Genomic DNA, 18,041 nt, shown 5'->3' with positions numbered 1-18,041 from the left:
GTTAGTGGCGGCTGCGGATAATGGTTGCGGGAGTGAGGGCGGGGTCGGCGTGGCTCGAGCCCCAAGGTCGGTTGGTGTCCTGCAGACCTGCCCCGAGAGCCTCCCTGACGCACTCCTACCTATAAATACCGACGCCGGGCCTGGCAGAGGCACACTTGTCACAGCACACAGCACAACATGAGGTTCCTGGTAAGGCAAACGCACACCGCGTCTCGTTATGCCTTTGGAATTCTTTTAAACATTTTCGATTTTTTTTCATTTTAACTTATTCTTTAATATCAGTGAAATTCGAATGTGAAATCTCCAATTTTGCGGTGAATTTTGCAGATCGTCGCCGCCCTCGCCTCCGTGGCCGTCGCTGCCCCGCAGAACTACTTCTACTCCGCCCCCATCGGCTGGCCCTACGGCTTCGCCGCCCGCACCATCGCGGCCCCCGTCGTCTCTGCGCCCATCGTGGCCCCAATTGCTCTCTCGCACAGCAAGTACCACGCTCAGGATGTCCTGGGACAGGCCAGCTTTGGACACGTTGAGGCTCTGCAGACCCGCGCCGAGGCCCGCGATGCTCTCGGCAACGTGCGCGGCTCTTACAGCTACGTCGACCCCAACGGCAAGGTGAACGTTGTCGAGTACACCGCCGGACACGGTGGATTCCGCATCCTCGGCGCTAACAACCTGCCCGAGGCCCCCGTCGCCCCTGAGGCCCCCGCCGTCCCTGCTCTCATCGCCCCTGAACCCGTCCAGGACACCGCTGAGGTGAGAAATCGGAATTCATTCGGTTTATTTCTCCCGCAATTTAAACTGCAACGAAAAATCAATTTAAAATGAAAAATTTAAGCTCAGAGAAGAACGAAGGTTTAATTCAATTATTTTATTCTAAAAAAATCATATTTAGGGGAAATTACGCAAATTAGTAAATATTTCTCCTTTATTTCTCTCTCAGCCAGTAAAATTTCATTTTAAAGATTTAATAAAAATAATAAGTCAATTTATTTATTTATTTATGAGGACGGAAAATTCACACTTTTGGATACAATTGTTCAGGTTGTTGCTGCTCGTGCTGAGTTCGCCCGCCTCTACAAGGAGGCTGCCGAAGCCGCCGCCGCCGACAAGGTTCCCGAGGTTCCCGAGGTGCCCGCCGCCGCCGTCGAGGAGCCCGCCGCCGCCGTCGAGGTGTCCCGCCGCCGCCGTAGCGTCCTCCTCGCTGGTGCCCCCGTGCTCGCCAAGTCGACCGTGAAGGTCCAGAGCTACGAGCCCATTGACGCCGCCGTTCCCGCCGCCACCAGGAAGATCGAGCTGGTCGAGAAGGAACACGATGTGCTGTCCCACGTCGGCTACGCCGCCCCCGTCGCTTACACCGCCCCCATCGCCTACTCCGCCCCCATCGCCTACCACGCTCCTCTCGCCTTCACCACCGTGGCCGCTGCTGCCCCCGCCGCCCCCGCCGAGGAGGCCAAGCCCGTCGTCGAAGCCAAGAGCGCTGAAGTCAAGGCCGATGCCACCCCCCTCGTCTACAGCTACGGATACCACGGCTTCGCCGGATTCCCCTTCTACCACTTGTAAATCTTGCCTACCCGAGCCCGAACACCGATACACAGCGGCCAACGGCCTCCCTCTGACGCCCTGGGCTCTGCGTATCGGTCGGACACGAGACAAATTATGTGTGACTTGTCAATTTTTTAATGAGCCTGAGCCTACCTGATCTAAGCGAATAAATCCTACTGCCTTTCAAATATTTAAAACGCACTCTTTCCTGTTTATTTTACCAAACTTCCTTAATATTACAAGTTTTGAGAATGAGTATAAGCAAAAGAATAAAATATGGAAAATTTTTAATTCTCTAAAGAGGATACTAGCAATAGCTCTAAAATTCCAACAGAAAAAACTCGTCTGTTTTCTTGGTAACTCCATGCGTTAAAATCTCCAAGAATTGCATCAGACTCGCTTGAACGCCTGCGATCTAGGGAGTGGGCAACCGACTTTGCAGAGGAAACGAGCGGGTTGCATACCAACATCACAAGAGGCATTTTTTTTCACTACCGCAGGCTATGAAAAAACAAGTAGTGCAGAGAAGAACCAAAAAAACTTTTAATTTTTAATAATTAATTGTACTGCGAGGATCTATTTTATCGAAATTATTTTGGATTGAATTATTTTTATTTATCACTTTTTAACAATTGATTGTAAAATATAAAGTTTATTCCAACCTTTTCAACGTTGTTCATCATCTTGATGATTATATAGTAAACATAAACATATCAATTGCTTTACAGCAAATTAAATATTCTGTTAGTAAAAATGGCCCTTATTCCTTATTCTCAAAATTAGAGTTTTTTACCTATCTATTATGAACTGGATAATTGAAATTTAAAATTTGGATTTATTTAGATCTTTGAGAGATTACGAAGGTTTGGAACGTTAACCAAACTAAATATAATTATATTCATTGTAACCGTTTACATTTATTGGCTGCGCACTCCAATAATTGATTGACGTTTTTGCGATATTACTGTGACGCAGCCCCACATTGTCAGCTTTTTTAGCGGTAATATCAGCTTTAGCAACCAGATAGCGCTCAGCACTCCCAACGTCAAAAAGAATAACAGGCTTTTTAACTTGATGACAATCGCCCGCCCTGTAAAAGAATTGATTTTCTTACCTTCACAGCGAGTTGGACAAATGGACAAGGTGGGATGTCCATTATTTCGGGTTGCTAAATCACTGGATCTTTTGGAGTAAAACACAGGGAGCACACGTCCAAGTAATCTTCAAACACACAGGAAACTGGAAACTGCGGAGAGTGCAGCTAGCGAGCGCAGTGTTAGCCTATAACCGTGCGCATCCACGTACATAACATGCCTATGCATGGTCAAAATTTGTGTTGACTGCCTCTTTGTCGCTTTTGGAGGCTGGAGGCATATCGCACTGCATAATAAGCATAATAAGCACGAAAACAATAGCGCGCGCCGCACCAGAGTGACCAGAGCCAAGCCATTCAAAAGAATTATTTGAAAAAAAATATAAATAAACTTATTCAAGGGTTGCGACAGTAAAAAAATATTAAATAATAAAAAATAATTTTGTTGAATAAAGTTAACGCTGTAAGCATAGTTGAGTTTACTTGTCGTGTTTAATTCACCGAATTAATTCCTAAATCTCAACGTTCATGTTTTTCTAAATTATTCACGTCTATCAAATTTGAATTAAACAACATATTATTTGAACGTCGAAATAAAAAGCACGATGGCAAGAAAAAAACTTTATTCAAGAACTGGCTGAACGGGCAAGGGAACGGCCTGCTTTCTTTGTCTTTTTCTTCCTCCCCTGTCATTCAACCCTGAATACAAAGCTTAAGATATTTTCTCACGGTCCCCTTCTCGATGAAAAAACATGCGATCTCTCCTGAACGACAACTGTACTCCCTGGGTTAACTTTTGACTTCAATAAAGGAAAGAGTGGAACTTAGAACTTATGCAGCAGTACAACCTCAAATGCAGCTCAGGTTGCATAACTTCAATACTATATTTGTCTATTTGTTGCACCCAATTATTTTAAATAAAAAAATACAAGGGAATATAAAGAGAGAGTTATTAATTTTACAAACATCTTTTGAAATTTGTAAAAACCAGTCTCAAAGACATCTGGCACGTTAGTAAAATTAACCAAAATTTTTGAAATTTAATTAAAAAATGAAAAAAAGAGTAGAGAGTAGGCCTACTGTCACCATGGTATTTATTGGCTGCGCACTACAATTATTAACTGACGTTTTTGCGATATTACTGTGACGCAGTCTCCTCATTATCAGCTTTTAGAGGTAATAGCAGCTTTAGCAACCAGAGAGCGCTCCCAACAAAGGCAGAGAGATAGACACACACAGGTAGCGGCAGGTGCCAAGTCAGCTGGAAAGGCTTGATTCGCTTCGCTGAATTCTCGTCCGTAATTTGCCCAATTTCTGCCAGAAAATGGTAAATATTTTTTTTTGCTAACACTGTCCTGAAATAATATTTTGTGCTTTGAATCCAGGCTCGCTACTTTCGGGAACAAGACATCGACGGTAAGCGAAACGCACAAATTGGCTCTGTTTAATCTTATCAGTTGAATGTTTGCATTACTCATTGTTTCAGAATTTCGAGAGTGCTTTTACCTGTTTGCACGAAATGGCCAAATTCGAACCCTAGACGAACTGACGGTGACGATGCGGTCACTGGGCATGAGCCCTACCATTGCCGAGCTCAAAAAGTACTTCAAAGAAAAAGGTCGGGTTTGGCTCAACTAATTGACCTAATTACCAAATTAATTTTTTTAATCATCCCACAGGCGGGCAGCTTGCATTCTCAGACTTTTTGGATGTCATGCATGCTCACAGCAAAGTTGAGAAATTGCCGACTGAAGTGCTAGCTGCATTTCGAGCGAACGACCCTAAAAAGACAGGGCTCATTTCGGCGAAAGATTTGAGACACATTCTGTTGAATTGGGGAGAAAAGCTGAGCGTCAAAGAAGGTATTAAACTGTCATAAGACTTGCGTTCTAGAACTATTAAGAATTGAGGGAGTTTAAAAGTAAAATAGCAAATATTATTTCAAATTATGTTAAAATTACTCCAAAGAATATCCAGCAGGAATTTCCCCGAAACTAAAACTTTAATTGATTTAATTTTAGTTGACCACATCTTTCACGAGGCAAACGTTGGACCCAATGGCCAAGTACGATACGAAGACTTTGTGAAAATAGCTTGCGCACCAGTGCCTGACTACTACTGATTTTAACCAAAGCTGTTTAACGTTTCTTAAATTATTTTTATTGAAGTTTTTAAATTAAATACCTATTTTTGTTATAAATAAAGCATACAATTCAGTTTGTTTAATTCATACGTAAGTCGTTCACATTTATATCACTTTACATTTATTCAAAACACAATAGGCAACTTGTTTAAGTAAAGATTTAGTTAAATCAGTCCAAGGAGAAAAATTGGGATGTATGATCGTCGACACTAATGAGCAAATACTCAATTAAATAGCTGGATTTGTTAGGATTAAATAAAAAAAGCCTCAAAACTATGCCTTTTGAGAAGTAAGAGGCCCTTAAAATTTCAAACATCTTAAACGGGTTGATATTTGGATCACTTATTTTAACGCAGATTACTTCTACTAATGATTTCTACCATTAAGAAGAGGAGATTGAAGACTGCAACTTTTGGCGAACTTGTGAAGCTGTTGGTCTTTCATCTGGCGAGTGCGACAACATGAGCCGGACCAATTCAGACTGAAATGCACAATACATCACAAACTCCTCTCCAGTTATTATAAAGAGGCACCTACCTCATTCTTATATTGCGTAGAGAAGCTATCTGGGAAGAGACCCTCTCTGGCCAACTGCAGACTCTGTGCTCGCTCCATCAAGGTCCCGAATGGCACCAACATTTCATACAAAATTAGCCCCAAGGAAAAAATATCCACTTTGTGTCCATAAGGCAGACCCAAAATCTGGAATTTAAAAAAGAAAGAATTATAATTTTTACCTAACACAAAAAGGGACATGTTTGCATGGAAATTTAATTTACATGCACTTTTCTATTGAATGAGGCCCATTGAAGACACAATAAAAATCACCTGTTCTGGACTCATGTAGAGGCGAGTGCCAACATTAGCAGTGTGCCGATCATTGTCAGCAAAAGCACTTTGGAACTTCTTTTCCTCCAAGCTTGGTGTCCTCCCATTATCTGGATCTGCCATCGTGGTAACCAACCCGAAATCTCCTATTTTCACATGACCATCAATGGAGAGGAAAACGTTTGATGGCTGTCAAATAGATTTTATTAGAACCAGAGGCAACTGAAATAAAATAGCACGATACCTTGAGATCTCGGTGAATAAGATTCTGGTTGTGAATGTACTCCACAGCCAAGGTGATTTGTTGAAAATAAAACATCGATTTCTCAAAAGAGAAATCGCTTGACTCCTCCTCAGAGAAGTCACCGGCGTTTCTCTTTTGGAGCCATTCACGCAGGCTCTCCTTTTTGCACAGCTGCATTTGGATGTAGAGGAACGTGGGCGATGGAGCCAACTTAATTTGCTCCGAGTCAGTTGAAACTTCGAGGTCCTCCTCTTCACAGCTCTCGGTTGCACTCGTGGGAATGTTCAAAGGCACATGTGGCTGCAGTTCAAGACTGTTGCTAACAGACTCTTGCGTATCATGCCTGAACTTGACGAAGGATTCTGTATCATCAGAATCTTCAACTATTTCTTTTCTTTGGGGCGTGTCGTCTTTGAACTGGATAAAAGAGTCGCTCATCTCGGCGCCATTGGGTCTTCTCAAACTGCTGCTATCGTCTGTTGGCATGTTCAAGCAGACGGAGTCATTCCAAACGTTTCTACAAGGGTGCTTGCTGCTTGTCTGGCTGTACTCCATTCCAAAATCGCTCGGGAGCAGTGAATCCCTTGATGCAAGATCGCTATAAACAGGTTGGAAATAAGTAACACAAACTGGCACAAAAATAAAAATTGGGTTCTTTAAATAGGAAAATAAATATTAAGATTTTAAAGTGCTAGTGGTGTTAAATTAGTCTGGCCCACTCTGGCTCTGTCCTCCTGGACAGGGTTTTTGCAAGTTGTTTGCCAGGAATGTTGCCTTTTCTCACACGCTTTAATAAATTTTATTGACTATGACATAACATGATTGTATTGACAAACTGTGAGAATAAACAACAATAATAGATCTTTAGAGAATGAAAAATTTTCCCGAGATTTTGTGGCTTTCAAACACAGCCATACATGCAGCCAATATAATTTCAAATAAACTAATGCAAAATTGGTCTAGCTCATCTGGTTTAATTTATTACTATCTCAACTTTAATGTTGACATTACTTTAATATAGATACAAAAATCTTGAAAAAATTTGCTTCTGTCGTTATTCCACAAATTTCCTTCAAGATAAAACTGGAAACTTAGCTTTAATTTAACGATTATTTTTAATTTTTCTTCTACGGTCTCAATTATTATTTGTAAGATTATAAAATATTTTTAAATTGAATTTAAAAGATTACTTTGCTTTGGCTTTAAAAAATATGACTTTTCATCCTTTGGACCTGGAAATTTGACTACATATACAAAAGGTTCAATTTTGCATATAAATAATTTCTTAGCAGTATTTCAAATTAAAATGCGAATAATTACTTGAGCCAGAATTTGTCTTGCTCCGTTTGCCAGCCAGGAGGTGGACACTCTATCCAAGAATGATAATAGCGCACAATATTTTCGTGGCCAAGGGTTGCAAGAGCTTTCACTTCCCTCATCACTCTTTCTTGTGACTCTTTCCTGAAAATGTGTAAGTTTAAATTTGTTTCGAAAAGTATTAGAACCAATTGTACCTGTTAGGAAGCAAAATTCTTTTGACAGCATAGTGGCAATCATCGATTTTCTTCCTAGCTTCGAAAACAACTCCAAAGCCTCCCTTTCCTAGACATCTGATTTGTTCAAAATCATCCAGGTACCGAGATGAGAACTCTGGAGTTTTATTATCGCACTCAGAGTTCCTGTTGCTTGAATTTTGTCTAAATTCAAAGTTGGAGCTCGAATTGAATTGATGGTCAGACGTAATAGGAAGGTAGCTCTGAAAAATTATAACAAATAAATGAATTAATGTTGCTGAAGCATACTTGATTTACTCACAGTTAATCGACGGGGCTGTGCCTGATTCTTTGGCGTGTGAAAGAAGTGGGCAAGAAACGCCAGAGAGACAAAAATAATGACAACCTCCACCCTGATTACACACAATTATTAAATGATTTAGTTATGTTTCAGTTTCAATATTATAATTACTCACCACCAGCGCTCAAATGGTGTGAGGAATTTCTCATCTCCCCCAATATACTGAGAAGCGTTTCCCTCTAAAGATATCGTGCTATTCTTGTTGCAGACCTTGTCCTCTGGTGTCAGCAAAAAAAATCCATTTCCTAAAAATGATTGTTTATTATTGGCAATTAGTGCAAAAAAATAATTCCAGCTGAAGAATTAAACATTTAGTAACTCTATTCGAATTTCCCTTGAAAAGAATAAAAATTCACCATTTGCATATTCAGATGCGTACAGCACAGACTGTGACAAAGCCGTCGTCTTGTCACCCTCCTTTTCGTCGGTCAGCAGTGGTTTGTCATTGGAATCAATGAGGCCGATCGCAGATGAAGACGCAGGGAAGGGAATCCAGGGTATGACCGCAGGTTTCCCATTTGTGATAAGAGGTATCACGTCTTCGGCCACGCTGTGCTGAAGTTGAACGCTTTCCTGAATGTATACCTGTTTTTTGTGTATTCCGATGTATAAGGAAGGTGCACACGGCATGAATTGGGCGTGGCTTGTAGACTGGTAATAACCGCTAAACAAGTCCACAGCCTTCACTTCACCCTGCTGGTACTGCCAAGCGTGGACGACAGGAAATTTGAACTGGAAATTAAATTGGGAGTTGAATGTGGGTTAAAAATAAAAACAAAGTCTTGGTCTAATGTGTGTCCAAGACACACAAAGTAGGATTAATATTTTTATCTTCACAACAAGTAAATTAATTATGAATTTAAAAATTAATATACTGGCTCTAATCTGCTTTGAGTTACTCAGGATGAATGGCAGATAAAAATTTCAGGGAGGACGCTATCCATCCTAAGAAATTCCCCCAGAGGAAAGCCATTATTATTTCAAAGAAAATATTTCAAGTAGAAAGTTCTAGATAAATTAAAAACTGAAAAGAATGGCTTCGCAATTTTTCATTTGAAACAAATAAAACAAAAATTTTAACTTAATATTTTGAAGGAAAGTGAGTCACCTTGTGACTCCAGACGACTTGAGATGGGTTCTCCTTGCTCACGGCACAAACAAGGCCATCAGGCACAACAACCTTGATAATCAGGTCATCATCAGTGATCCTCTCCCTGGTGTGACAGTCTGCGTTTGGATCAGCGAGCAATCGCACGTCGTGTTGAGCAACACTGAAATTCCAGCGTTCCTCGCCAGACCTTGGCTCGAGCGCTCTGATAGTTTGCGACTGCCGCTGAACAACCAGGATGTCACCTTCACTAACTTTCCCTGTGAAATTGCGCTCGCATCCCTTCATGGTGCATTCGTACATGACACGTCCTGTGTCCAACTCGACTCCGTAAGTCATTGACTCTCTGCCGCCGGAGATCACATCGTCAGAGTAGCGAATGGAGTTTTGCAAAAGGTGGTTTGCACTGATGGGCACGGGTTCGATGTAATTCCCGTCAAACTTATACAAATTGCCACTCAGGGATGGAATCATCCGAATGTACTGTCCACGATTTGTGAGCTAGAAATAAATATGGGAAGTTATTTAGCACACGTAACCATAATAAATAGCATTTAATCTGATCATGACGAGTGTTCGTATGGCTTTTGTTAGAAGCTGCACTCGAAATGTTGCATAAATAATTATTTGTTATAACATAATATACCTCAAGTCTATGAATACTTGAAGATAACATTTGCGAGTCCCCTGTAGGTAGACTCCACAGCAGGCTTCCTCCATCATCGACGTTTAAAGCAGAAAGTGTCCCGTCTAAAGTACTTATCAGTACATATCTGAAAATAAATTAGACGCATTATTAAATAGATAGTTCTAAAATAAAATTTAGAGGAATAGGACAATTGATTAATATAAAAAATCAACACTTGTCTTGCTGTCACAAATTCCCAATTCACAAGGGCTTGACATAAAATAATTTTACAAACCTTTTATCGTTGTACTTCACATCTTTGCAAAAAGTGAGTGCTTTGAATTCGGGTTGCGATTCGTCTACATAGTTGCAACTGGTTATAACACACGTCAGAAAAGAGTAGAGAAGAGAGCTTTTGGACAATGAGTTGAATAACCCTGTCATCACTACAACTTCGTGGAAAATTTGCTCGAGGTTCTAAGCATAATCAAGTCTTCGGAATAATGGAATTAATGAAAACAATAATATAGACAGAGAATCCTGTTTCCTTCTCAGTCTCCTCTGGTCTCCTCTACTCTTATTGGGTGGCGTGACTGTAGGGCGAGCAAAACATATATTTTGAAGGCTGAAGGGGGTGTGCCGCGAATGACGTGTATCAAAATGACATGATATAATCTTGCTGTTTTCTGATTTTTATTCATTCGCATTGGGTGAACTGATTGAAATATGGCCAGATTATATGAAAGCTAAGAGAATAAATCTGTGTTTGATGGAAAATAATTTTTACCAAGAAATGCAAGACCATCAATAAATAGAAAATGTTTCTACCTTTATGGCGCGTAAATTTAAATGAAGTCATTTTTAATGACGCAATCTCCACTATTTTTTCAAGAAAGCTATGGAAGCTTCGGGAATGTTTTTAAGCAACTCTCACAATTGCACAGCTTAAATTCAATTCCAGCAAGGCAGGAGCAATTTCATAATGTTAAATTACTCGAATTTTATTGTATTAGATGGATAAAACAAGAGCTGCAAAAATAAGGCAGCATGGGCTATCGCGGGCAAATGCTTTGCAAAGTGGGCGGTACAAAAACCCCACAAGTTTAGTTTCCTTTTCTGCCACATATTGCTCTTTGCATTACCAAGCCCATAGGCTCGTTTAGACGCCATTTTTACTCTTTGAGAGCAATAGTTTTTAGGTATTAGCAATGGCGTATATTTACGTCCTGAAGTCTTTTAACACTTCTTTAGTTCGTGGTTTTACCGAGCAGCGCCAGTGGCTTTACGCTGTCGCTGTAATAAACGTACGCTTGGTGATTGCTTTTGCTTGCTCGTTGGCTTATGGCGCTTATGCAATGCACATAGCACAGTACGGGATATAATTTGTCAAGTTCTCTCGAGAAAGTGAATTCGTGTGCATTTTAGTGCTTTTCGATAATTTAGCTCCTCCAGCGTGATTAGAAGAAAGAAGCGCTACCATGAAGCTCGAATCTGAAGAGAAATGCACCGACGGAAACACGTCGGGAGCAACCGGGGGTGATCAAGCAGAATCAAAAACTGCCGGCCAGCCTCTTGCAGAGTTCCTCATGCAGCTGGAGGACTATACTCCCACGGTAATTTGAATGCTTTGCATGCTCATTACTTCCCATATTAATAATACATAGATAATATTAAGTTTTTCGGCTTGAAATGGATAAACATTCACGTGTTTTAAAAATTTCGATACATCATGGCCGACAAGGGTGGTGGATAAAGTTCACGAATATGTTTACAGATTCCCGATGCTGTGACTTCTCACTACCTAACCATGGCCGGGTTTGAGGCTTCAGACCCGCGAATGTAAGTTTTAAAAGTCTTTAAATAAAAAATTGTCGCTCTTCATTGTATGTGTGTATGTATGTATGTATGTATGTATGTGTGCGCCCTTGCCACTTGCCACCCCGTTCGCGGTGTTCTTGTGACCCGGGTTTAGCATTCGTGCTGGTCTAGTCATAGTATGATACTAAGACAGGGATAAAAAAATGTAAATACGATTTAAAAAAAAATGTAAACATTAGCGATAGAGGTTAATGTCGGTTAATGTCACCTACTGAGCTACTAGAAAATGGCGCAAGGGACGCTTCCGCCCTCCCCCGCACCAATTTCTGAAGGTTGTGATTGATCTGTCCGCTCTTTCCATTAATTTTAGTCTTGGCAGCGTCCACATTCGTATGAAATCGTTTAAATTGTTTGTCAAAAAAATGTGGAAATGTTATTATGTTTGCAGTAAAGATTTACTTAAAATAAATTATTAAATAAAATTAAAATTGTATAATGGGACTAACCTATTATATGAGCGTTGATTTACGTATGGAAGACTCACAATTTTCGCTCAACTCACACTTCTTGCTAGGATAGGGCATTAACATTTATTCTTCCCATCAGAGCAAGAGGTGTGAGTGATCGGAAAGCGTGAGTAACCATAAACATTTTAGGATTGTTGTTTTGTGATATACCAATAAAAAAAAATAGGAAAATGATATTTTTACCAAACATCAACCCATCTTCTCTTGTCTGCTTCTTCTCCTATATACGCTTTTAGTGTTTGCGGAGCCGAGCTCCCAGTTCGTTTTCATTTTTTGGTTCAGTAAATGATGGTCATAAATTTTAAATGATGAGGGTTGTTTGCTCTACTTGTTTTTTTTTCCTTTGCATATTAAAGTCAAAATGGCTCGCTTTAAGGACGTTGGGTTAAAATAAAAAATCTGCTGGGATTAAATACTTTATTGATATTAACATTTTTCATAATTACTACTAATCAAGTAAACAAAGGGATGGTCTAAATTTTGAAAAAAAAACTTCATTTTGAACGGTAAAATAATTTCATATTCTAGTTCTGTTCAGCGGCTGTTTTGGCCCCGCAGGACTCCTCAGCAGTATGGAAGACTCGTACTTCTCGGTAGGATAGGGCGGGCACTTTGATTCTTTCCATCAGACCGAGAAGTGAGCGGAAAGCGCGAGTTCCCCATACTTAACAGCTGATGGTGCTGCGGGCCAATACAATCGAACCAAAGTTAAAAAAGTGAACAGTTATTCTGAAGATAATCAATAAAATTTAGCATACAGATGAGAGTAAAAAATTGTTGCACAATAATCCTTTTTCACGAAAACGATTATTATTTAGAGTAAAGTTTCACTTTGTAAAAATTAATATTCTAAATAACCAGCCCGTTGGCTCGCATTGTTTAGGCATTCTCAGGAGTGTCAAAGCAATGTGAGGTAATTTGTCACCTAGGGGGTTGCATTTTATTTGTAGTATCAATTTCATTAAAGAAATAACCTCATATTATGGTGATTTTAAAAATTAATATCAATTATATTGGTATTAATAAAATTCTTCGGATTTTTTTCATCCGACACCAAGGCACATTATTATAGGTCTGGTCTTTTGGTAGCGCAGTAGATACTGCCTATTCTTACGGGATTATTCATTTCAATACCTTTATTAAAAATTAAGCATCAATTATAATGTAGGGTGTTTCTACCCTATATTATATGTAGTTTCACATTAGGACAAATTAATAAAATGCAGTGTTCCGAGATTTATCCAGCCGGTTTAATCCATGGTGGTTTAAACAAGGTTAGGGTGGTTTAAACAAGGTTTAAACCACCCTATTTTAGCCGTCTTTATTCTGGCTTTTTTGAATTTTTTTCACAGCTTGTCAAAAATCTACAAGTTTAAAAAATATTTTTTTGTTGCAGCCAAAAAACCGGATTAAGCCGGATAAAACCACCTCGTTTTGGAAAAAGCCGGCTTTTTCGGAACACTGAATGTAATAAAAATGGGAAACTACTCACAGACAGAATCATTTAATGATTTTTTTTATGAAATGAATGAGATCACAACCACTCAATGTAATAAATGGCAGTGGAGGTGCAGGAGAAGGTACGTCTTGTCTCTTGCAATTGCAATAGCCTACTAGCCAAGTGAACGGGAGGAAGAGCGTTGGTGCTTCGATCGCGTGTTTAAAGCTTGTTCCCCCCCCCCCCATTTTATCAACCTGACTGTATCACACACGGGCCAACCATGAGGGTAGTTTTATTTTCAATATTTTAAATTAATGCTTTTATTTCGCTCATGAGCGCTACTTAAAAACATGTCGGGGTCAAAAAAATCCAAAATCATCGAAATAAAGTCATTAACATTAATTTCTCTTAGAAACAGTGTTCCGAAAAGTGTTCTAAAACGAGGTTTTATCCGGCTTAATCCGGTTGTTTTGCTTTTTTTTTGCTGCAACAAAAAAAATATTTTTTAACTAACTTGTGGATTTTTGACAAGCTGTGAAAAAATTCAAAAAAGCCAGAATAAAGCCGGCTAAAATAGGGTGGTTTAAACCACTATGGATTAAACCGGCTGGATAAAACTCGGAACACTGCTTAGAAATAATGTATTTTTTGTCTGTATGATATAAACCATTCTCATTTTTATCACATTCAAATCTCTGAAATAAAGCTAATTTTACGTTTGAGGTTTGAAAGGAACCTCTAAACGGGAGAGAATTCTTCTTTGTAGTGGCAAAGAAATTTCTGGTGATTTCCAAAGTGATGACTGCTATAAGGGGAGAATTTTCATCATCCGTTTTCCCAAGTTTGTTCAGTTTTAATTCACGTGATTCTCATTTTTATTTACTCGTTGGTTGCAAATTTGTTGAAAGGCTCACTAATTCGTTTGGGTGTTAGAGAATTTTAGATCAATATGCGGGATAATCTTCGTTTTGTGACATGACACATGACTGTCTTGAATCTTGACAATTTCTCTATTAAGTAGAAAAGAAATACAAAACGACGTCAACTACCTTAAAATTTTGAATCAATCCAATCGTTTGGACAAGTATTTATCGAACCTTAAAATTTTTATACCTACCGCCTTTACGGTAAATATTAAAGAAACTCGCTTCATTCCTGCTTGTTTCCGTCTCTGTGGCCATTGTTACGCCCGACTGACTGACGGAACCAACTTTCGCCGCCGAAATTAGAGTGTATCTTCCATCATTAAGTGGATAATATTAAATGAGTACACTCCGGCGAACGGTTAGTCCAATGAAGAACAAACTTAACATTGTTATTAAATTATATTTTTTCAAGGGACGATGGAAAAACCGAGTTTTTTGAAGTCTTAAATCTGTGAGTTTTTTTCCTAACTACTGAAAAAAGAAATGCACGCAGATATTTTATTAATTTCAAAATTATCGAATGGCTCAATTTCAGCTCTGCGCGGATTTATTCATGGTGGGTTCCAATATTTTTTTCCCGTCGTTCTATCATCCTTTGGAGGTATTATATCAGGGTTAAGTAGCGTCAGATTTTCATTTTGTCTGCATTCTCTTATTCTTTGACAGTCTTGATATGCTGGACCTTATCTCGGTCCGACCTACACTAACAATAAGTCTTGATTATCTGCCCCTTTGCAGTGCTGAAGAATTCCACTGGGAAAATTCCACCCATCTGCAAGCGAACAACAAACTATTCAATGCCCGAACTATTTACGACCGTTATTTTTTTTGGGTGATACTTTACAAAGAACCATCTGCGTCACGCATTTTCCGACAAGGCTGGCTATCACGAGCAGAGGGAATAAAAGATAGAATTTTTTATGCTGTCAAGGTATCTGCCACTGCTCACTCATATATGGAGCGTCCGTGAGCAAGCTAAGAAGTTCAGCATCCACTGGCAGGTGGCAGGTCGATCGCTTCTTTCAGCCAATCAGATGGCATCTTGGAGTTTGTTGCCTGTTACGCCCATGAAAAACTCTGACACACGCCCCTCTTCGCCTCCCTCTGCAAGTGGGCGTAACAGGCAACAAACTCCAAGACGGCCTTAAATTGGCTGAAAAAGCTATCGACCTGCCACCTGCCAGTGGATGCTGAACTTCTTAGCTTGCTCACGGACGCTCCATATGAGTGAGCAGGGGCTGGTTTCTGCGTAGTTATGATTTTTGGAAATTTTTATTCTTAATTCGACCTTTCAACCACTTTGTGTTTTGGTCCACGCTTACTTTGTAACTTAACGCATTACCATCGGTTGGTAAGTTGCCCAGTAAAACGAGAATTTAAGACGCAGTCACAAAGCAAGGAAAACGTCCTGTGTGAAAAAAACAGGCAACGCGCTACAAAAGGGGCTTCAATAGCAGCACAGACAGCATTATTAATGTTACGATATGCGCGCGCAGGAGCAGAAGCTAGGGGGGCGAGTTTGGTGGCTTGCTTGTGAGCAAATAATGTGAGTTCACAAACGACATCCTCTTCTATAATATGTGATAGAAAAAAAATGCTGAATTGACAGATTCTCACTGAAATGGAGAAATCGAATTATTCCTTATATTTATGAAGCACTGCCAACGAAATACAAATAAAAATATCATGAAGTAAAAAATCTTATGTGTCACTGCCACGAATTCAAAATTTAAGTTTTATTTGACCTGTTTATCAAAAGAAATTTAACAACTCAACTTAAATGTACAAATTCGAGTAAGTTTGCTGTTGTTGAGCGGCAGCAGTTGCAGCAGTAGCCTCTCCGCACCGCATCGCTGCCTCCGAAGGCAACTTCGGGTATCATCGAGTGTTCTTTCGTAGCTTATATTTTGTAAAGCAAACAACCTGGAATTTTTTCCCAACTTGTTTCCCATCTTGTTGAATCAAGTCACGAGAAAATAAATCTACTGAAATGCCATTATGGAAAATAAAATTTTGCATCTTGTGTCCGCAGGGTTCGCCTGGTATCTTTAGCTGCCCAAAAGTTCATTTCGGACATTGGCAATGACGCCCTGCAGCACTGCAAGGCACGTAGCTCGGCTCTCCCAAACAAGTCCAGCAAAACCTCCAAAGATAAGAAATATACTCTCACAATGGAGGACCTGGCGCCCGCCCTAAATGAGTACGGAATTACTGTGAAGAAACCTCCATACTTCGTTTGAGCTTCAAAACTTAAAGACTGTGCAGATTGTTCAAATGTTGTTGCAATCAGCTATAAGTAAGTGTAATTTTTAAGGATGCACCATGATTGAATAATAAAATAACTTTGTAAGGCTATCAAACGCTATATTTCTTCCACTCTTCAAATTAATTACTTATATTTTCAGACGAGATAGTTAAGTTTGCATGTTAATTTTAATTATTCTATTGAGTAAAAAATTTCTTTCGAACGTCAGTTTCCAATTTTCAGGAATAAGAAAGGCTGCACTTAGGAAGAGTAAAAATAAACGATAAAATCTGAATTCTCTGGGTTTACTCTACATTTTTGAAAACTTAATTTCGTTTAGGTAGCGTTGAAATTCGCCTTGCTCAACAAACACCATTTATTCTTTTAATATTGAATACAGCCAATTGTGCAGAAAATTTTCACTGTCGAATTATCTGTTGCCCTTTTCTTTCAACAAGGTTCGATATAATTAAAACCAGGCGTTATCAAATGGATTCGTCGTTTTTATTCCTCGACTAGTTTCGACGTCATCACACACGTCCTAATCTTGAGTTAACAATTACAATCATACATACAAAAATACAATAATGTCACATCTAAAATCTCAAAAAATTCCATACACTTCTTTACAATTAATATCACCCACCTATTCAATACAACAACGACTTCTATTGAAGCCTGGTTTTAATTAATATTGAACATGGAAACAACCTCGAGTGGTCGCAATTTTCAAACATTAAGGATATTTGAGTTTGTTGGAGCTATGCGCAATTTCAACGCTATACCAAGACGATTTCTGTCTATCACAAGTTTCATTGCTGAAAAATGAAACGATTTGTAATCAACGACCCCTTTGGTTTTTCCCATTAATATGTATTGACATTTTCACCAGGTTTTCAATTAGAAAAATTTAATTGAAAACTAATCCAATATTATTTTTCAGTTAGTATCTTAACTACGCAATTAATAGTCAATTATTATAGCGAGCTGTATATATTCACTAATTTATACAGAAATTTATTTTTCTAAATATAATTTAAAATGTTACGTCTAATGTCAACAGACAGAACATTATCCCATATTTATCTGTAGGTTGGTTCTTTGACTCTATAGCTATTGAGCATGTATTGTCCTTTCTTCTTCAACTTGTTATGCGATTCGCCTAGGAGTATATTATTCTCCATAGACTGAGACCTATCTGTGGCATTCACATTGCTGACCTAATAATGACAGAAATGTCCTTCTATGGTATGGTTAATAGTAGAGAGGGGAAACCAAAAATAGGAACGTTACAAAATCAAAATAAAAGCCACTGGTTGAGGGTTCATCAATTTTGCACTACGCAAAAATGCACCACTGGTTCTTGGCGCATAAACCGAGTTGGAGGAGTTTTTTCCCCCGAATTTAACCCCGAAAAGGTCACATTTCGCGCTAATAAAAGTGTCAAAATTTTTGGAAAATTGCGGTTTATTTTACTATAATTGGTTGTCTTTTGGTGAAATCAGTGGCTTTTTAACTAATTTTTAAAAATTCCTATTTCTGGTCATCCATCTTAAGTATATTTAATTTTCAATTAAAACCTGCGAAAAAAGCTATTTGCTGAGAATCTTAAGGCTTTTAATGCTGCAAAAATTGCTGCCGATA

The 18,041-nt window shown here is 39.1% G+C and overlaps 4 protein-coding genes across 4 annotated transcripts; 3 read left to right on the top strand and 1 right to left on the bottom strand.

Moving 5' to 3' along the window:
* Positions 1-53: 53 nt before the first annotated feature.
* On the top strand, positions 54-1,739 carry LOC135939855 (cuticle protein-like). The gene is made up of 3 exons (XM_065484446.1): positions 54-189; positions 328-753; positions 1,042-1,739. Exons 1-3 carry the CDS (start codon positions 178-180, stop codon positions 1,558-1,560), a joined length of 957 nt encoding a protein of 318 aa, XP_065340518.1. The 5' UTR covers positions 54-177; the 3' UTR covers positions 1,561-1,739.
* Positions 1,740-3,801: 2,062 nt separating this feature from the next.
* LOC135939440 (calmodulin-like protein 4) lies at positions 3,802-4,867 on the top strand. Its single transcript, XM_065483831.1, has 5 exons — positions 3,802-3,962; positions 4,021-4,051; positions 4,122-4,253; positions 4,315-4,497; positions 4,657-4,867. The coding sequence occupies exons 1-5, from the start codon at positions 3,960-3,962 to the stop codon at positions 4,755-4,757; spliced, it is 450 nt and encodes a 149-aa protein (XP_065339903.1). The 5' UTR covers positions 3,802-3,959; the 3' UTR covers positions 4,758-4,867.
* Positions 4,868-4,876: 9 nt separating this feature from the next.
* Positions 4,877-9,994, bottom strand: PEK (pancreatic eIF-2alpha kinase). The gene is made up of 12 exons (XM_065483830.1): positions 9,736-9,994; positions 9,459-9,585; positions 8,813-9,313; positions 8,061-8,436; positions 7,820-7,949; positions 7,666-7,756; positions 7,365-7,606; positions 7,171-7,311; positions 5,851-6,448; positions 5,607-5,795; positions 5,316-5,480; positions 4,877-5,259 (listed from the first exon to the last, which is right to left on the bottom strand). Exons 1-12 carry the CDS (start codon positions 9,882-9,884, stop codon positions 5,161-5,163), a joined length of 2,808 nt encoding a protein of 935 aa, XP_065339902.1. The 5' UTR covers positions 9,885-9,994; the 3' UTR covers positions 4,877-5,160.
* Positions 9,995-10,751: 757 nt separating this feature from the next.
* LOC135938897 (transcription initiation factor TFIID subunit 10-like) lies at positions 10,752-16,512 on the top strand. The gene is made up of 3 exons (XM_065482922.1): positions 10,752-11,053; positions 11,215-11,279; positions 16,185-16,512. The coding sequence occupies exons 1-3, from the start codon at positions 10,919-10,921 to the stop codon at positions 16,390-16,392; spliced, it is 408 nt and encodes a 135-aa protein (XP_065338994.1). The 5' UTR covers positions 10,752-10,918; the 3' UTR covers positions 16,393-16,512.
* The last annotated feature ends 1,529 nt before the right edge of the window (positions 16,513-18,041 follow it).

Source organism: Cloeon dipterum, chromosome 3 (assembly GCF_949628265.1).
Source record: "Cloeon dipterum chromosome 3, ieCloDipt1.1, whole genome shotgun sequence".
NCBI lineage: Eukaryota > Metazoa > Arthropoda > Insecta > Ephemeroptera > Baetidae > Cloeon > Cloeon dipterum.
Note: the sequence above shows the minus strand (reverse complement) of the source record. Positions and strands in the feature narration are given on the sequence as shown.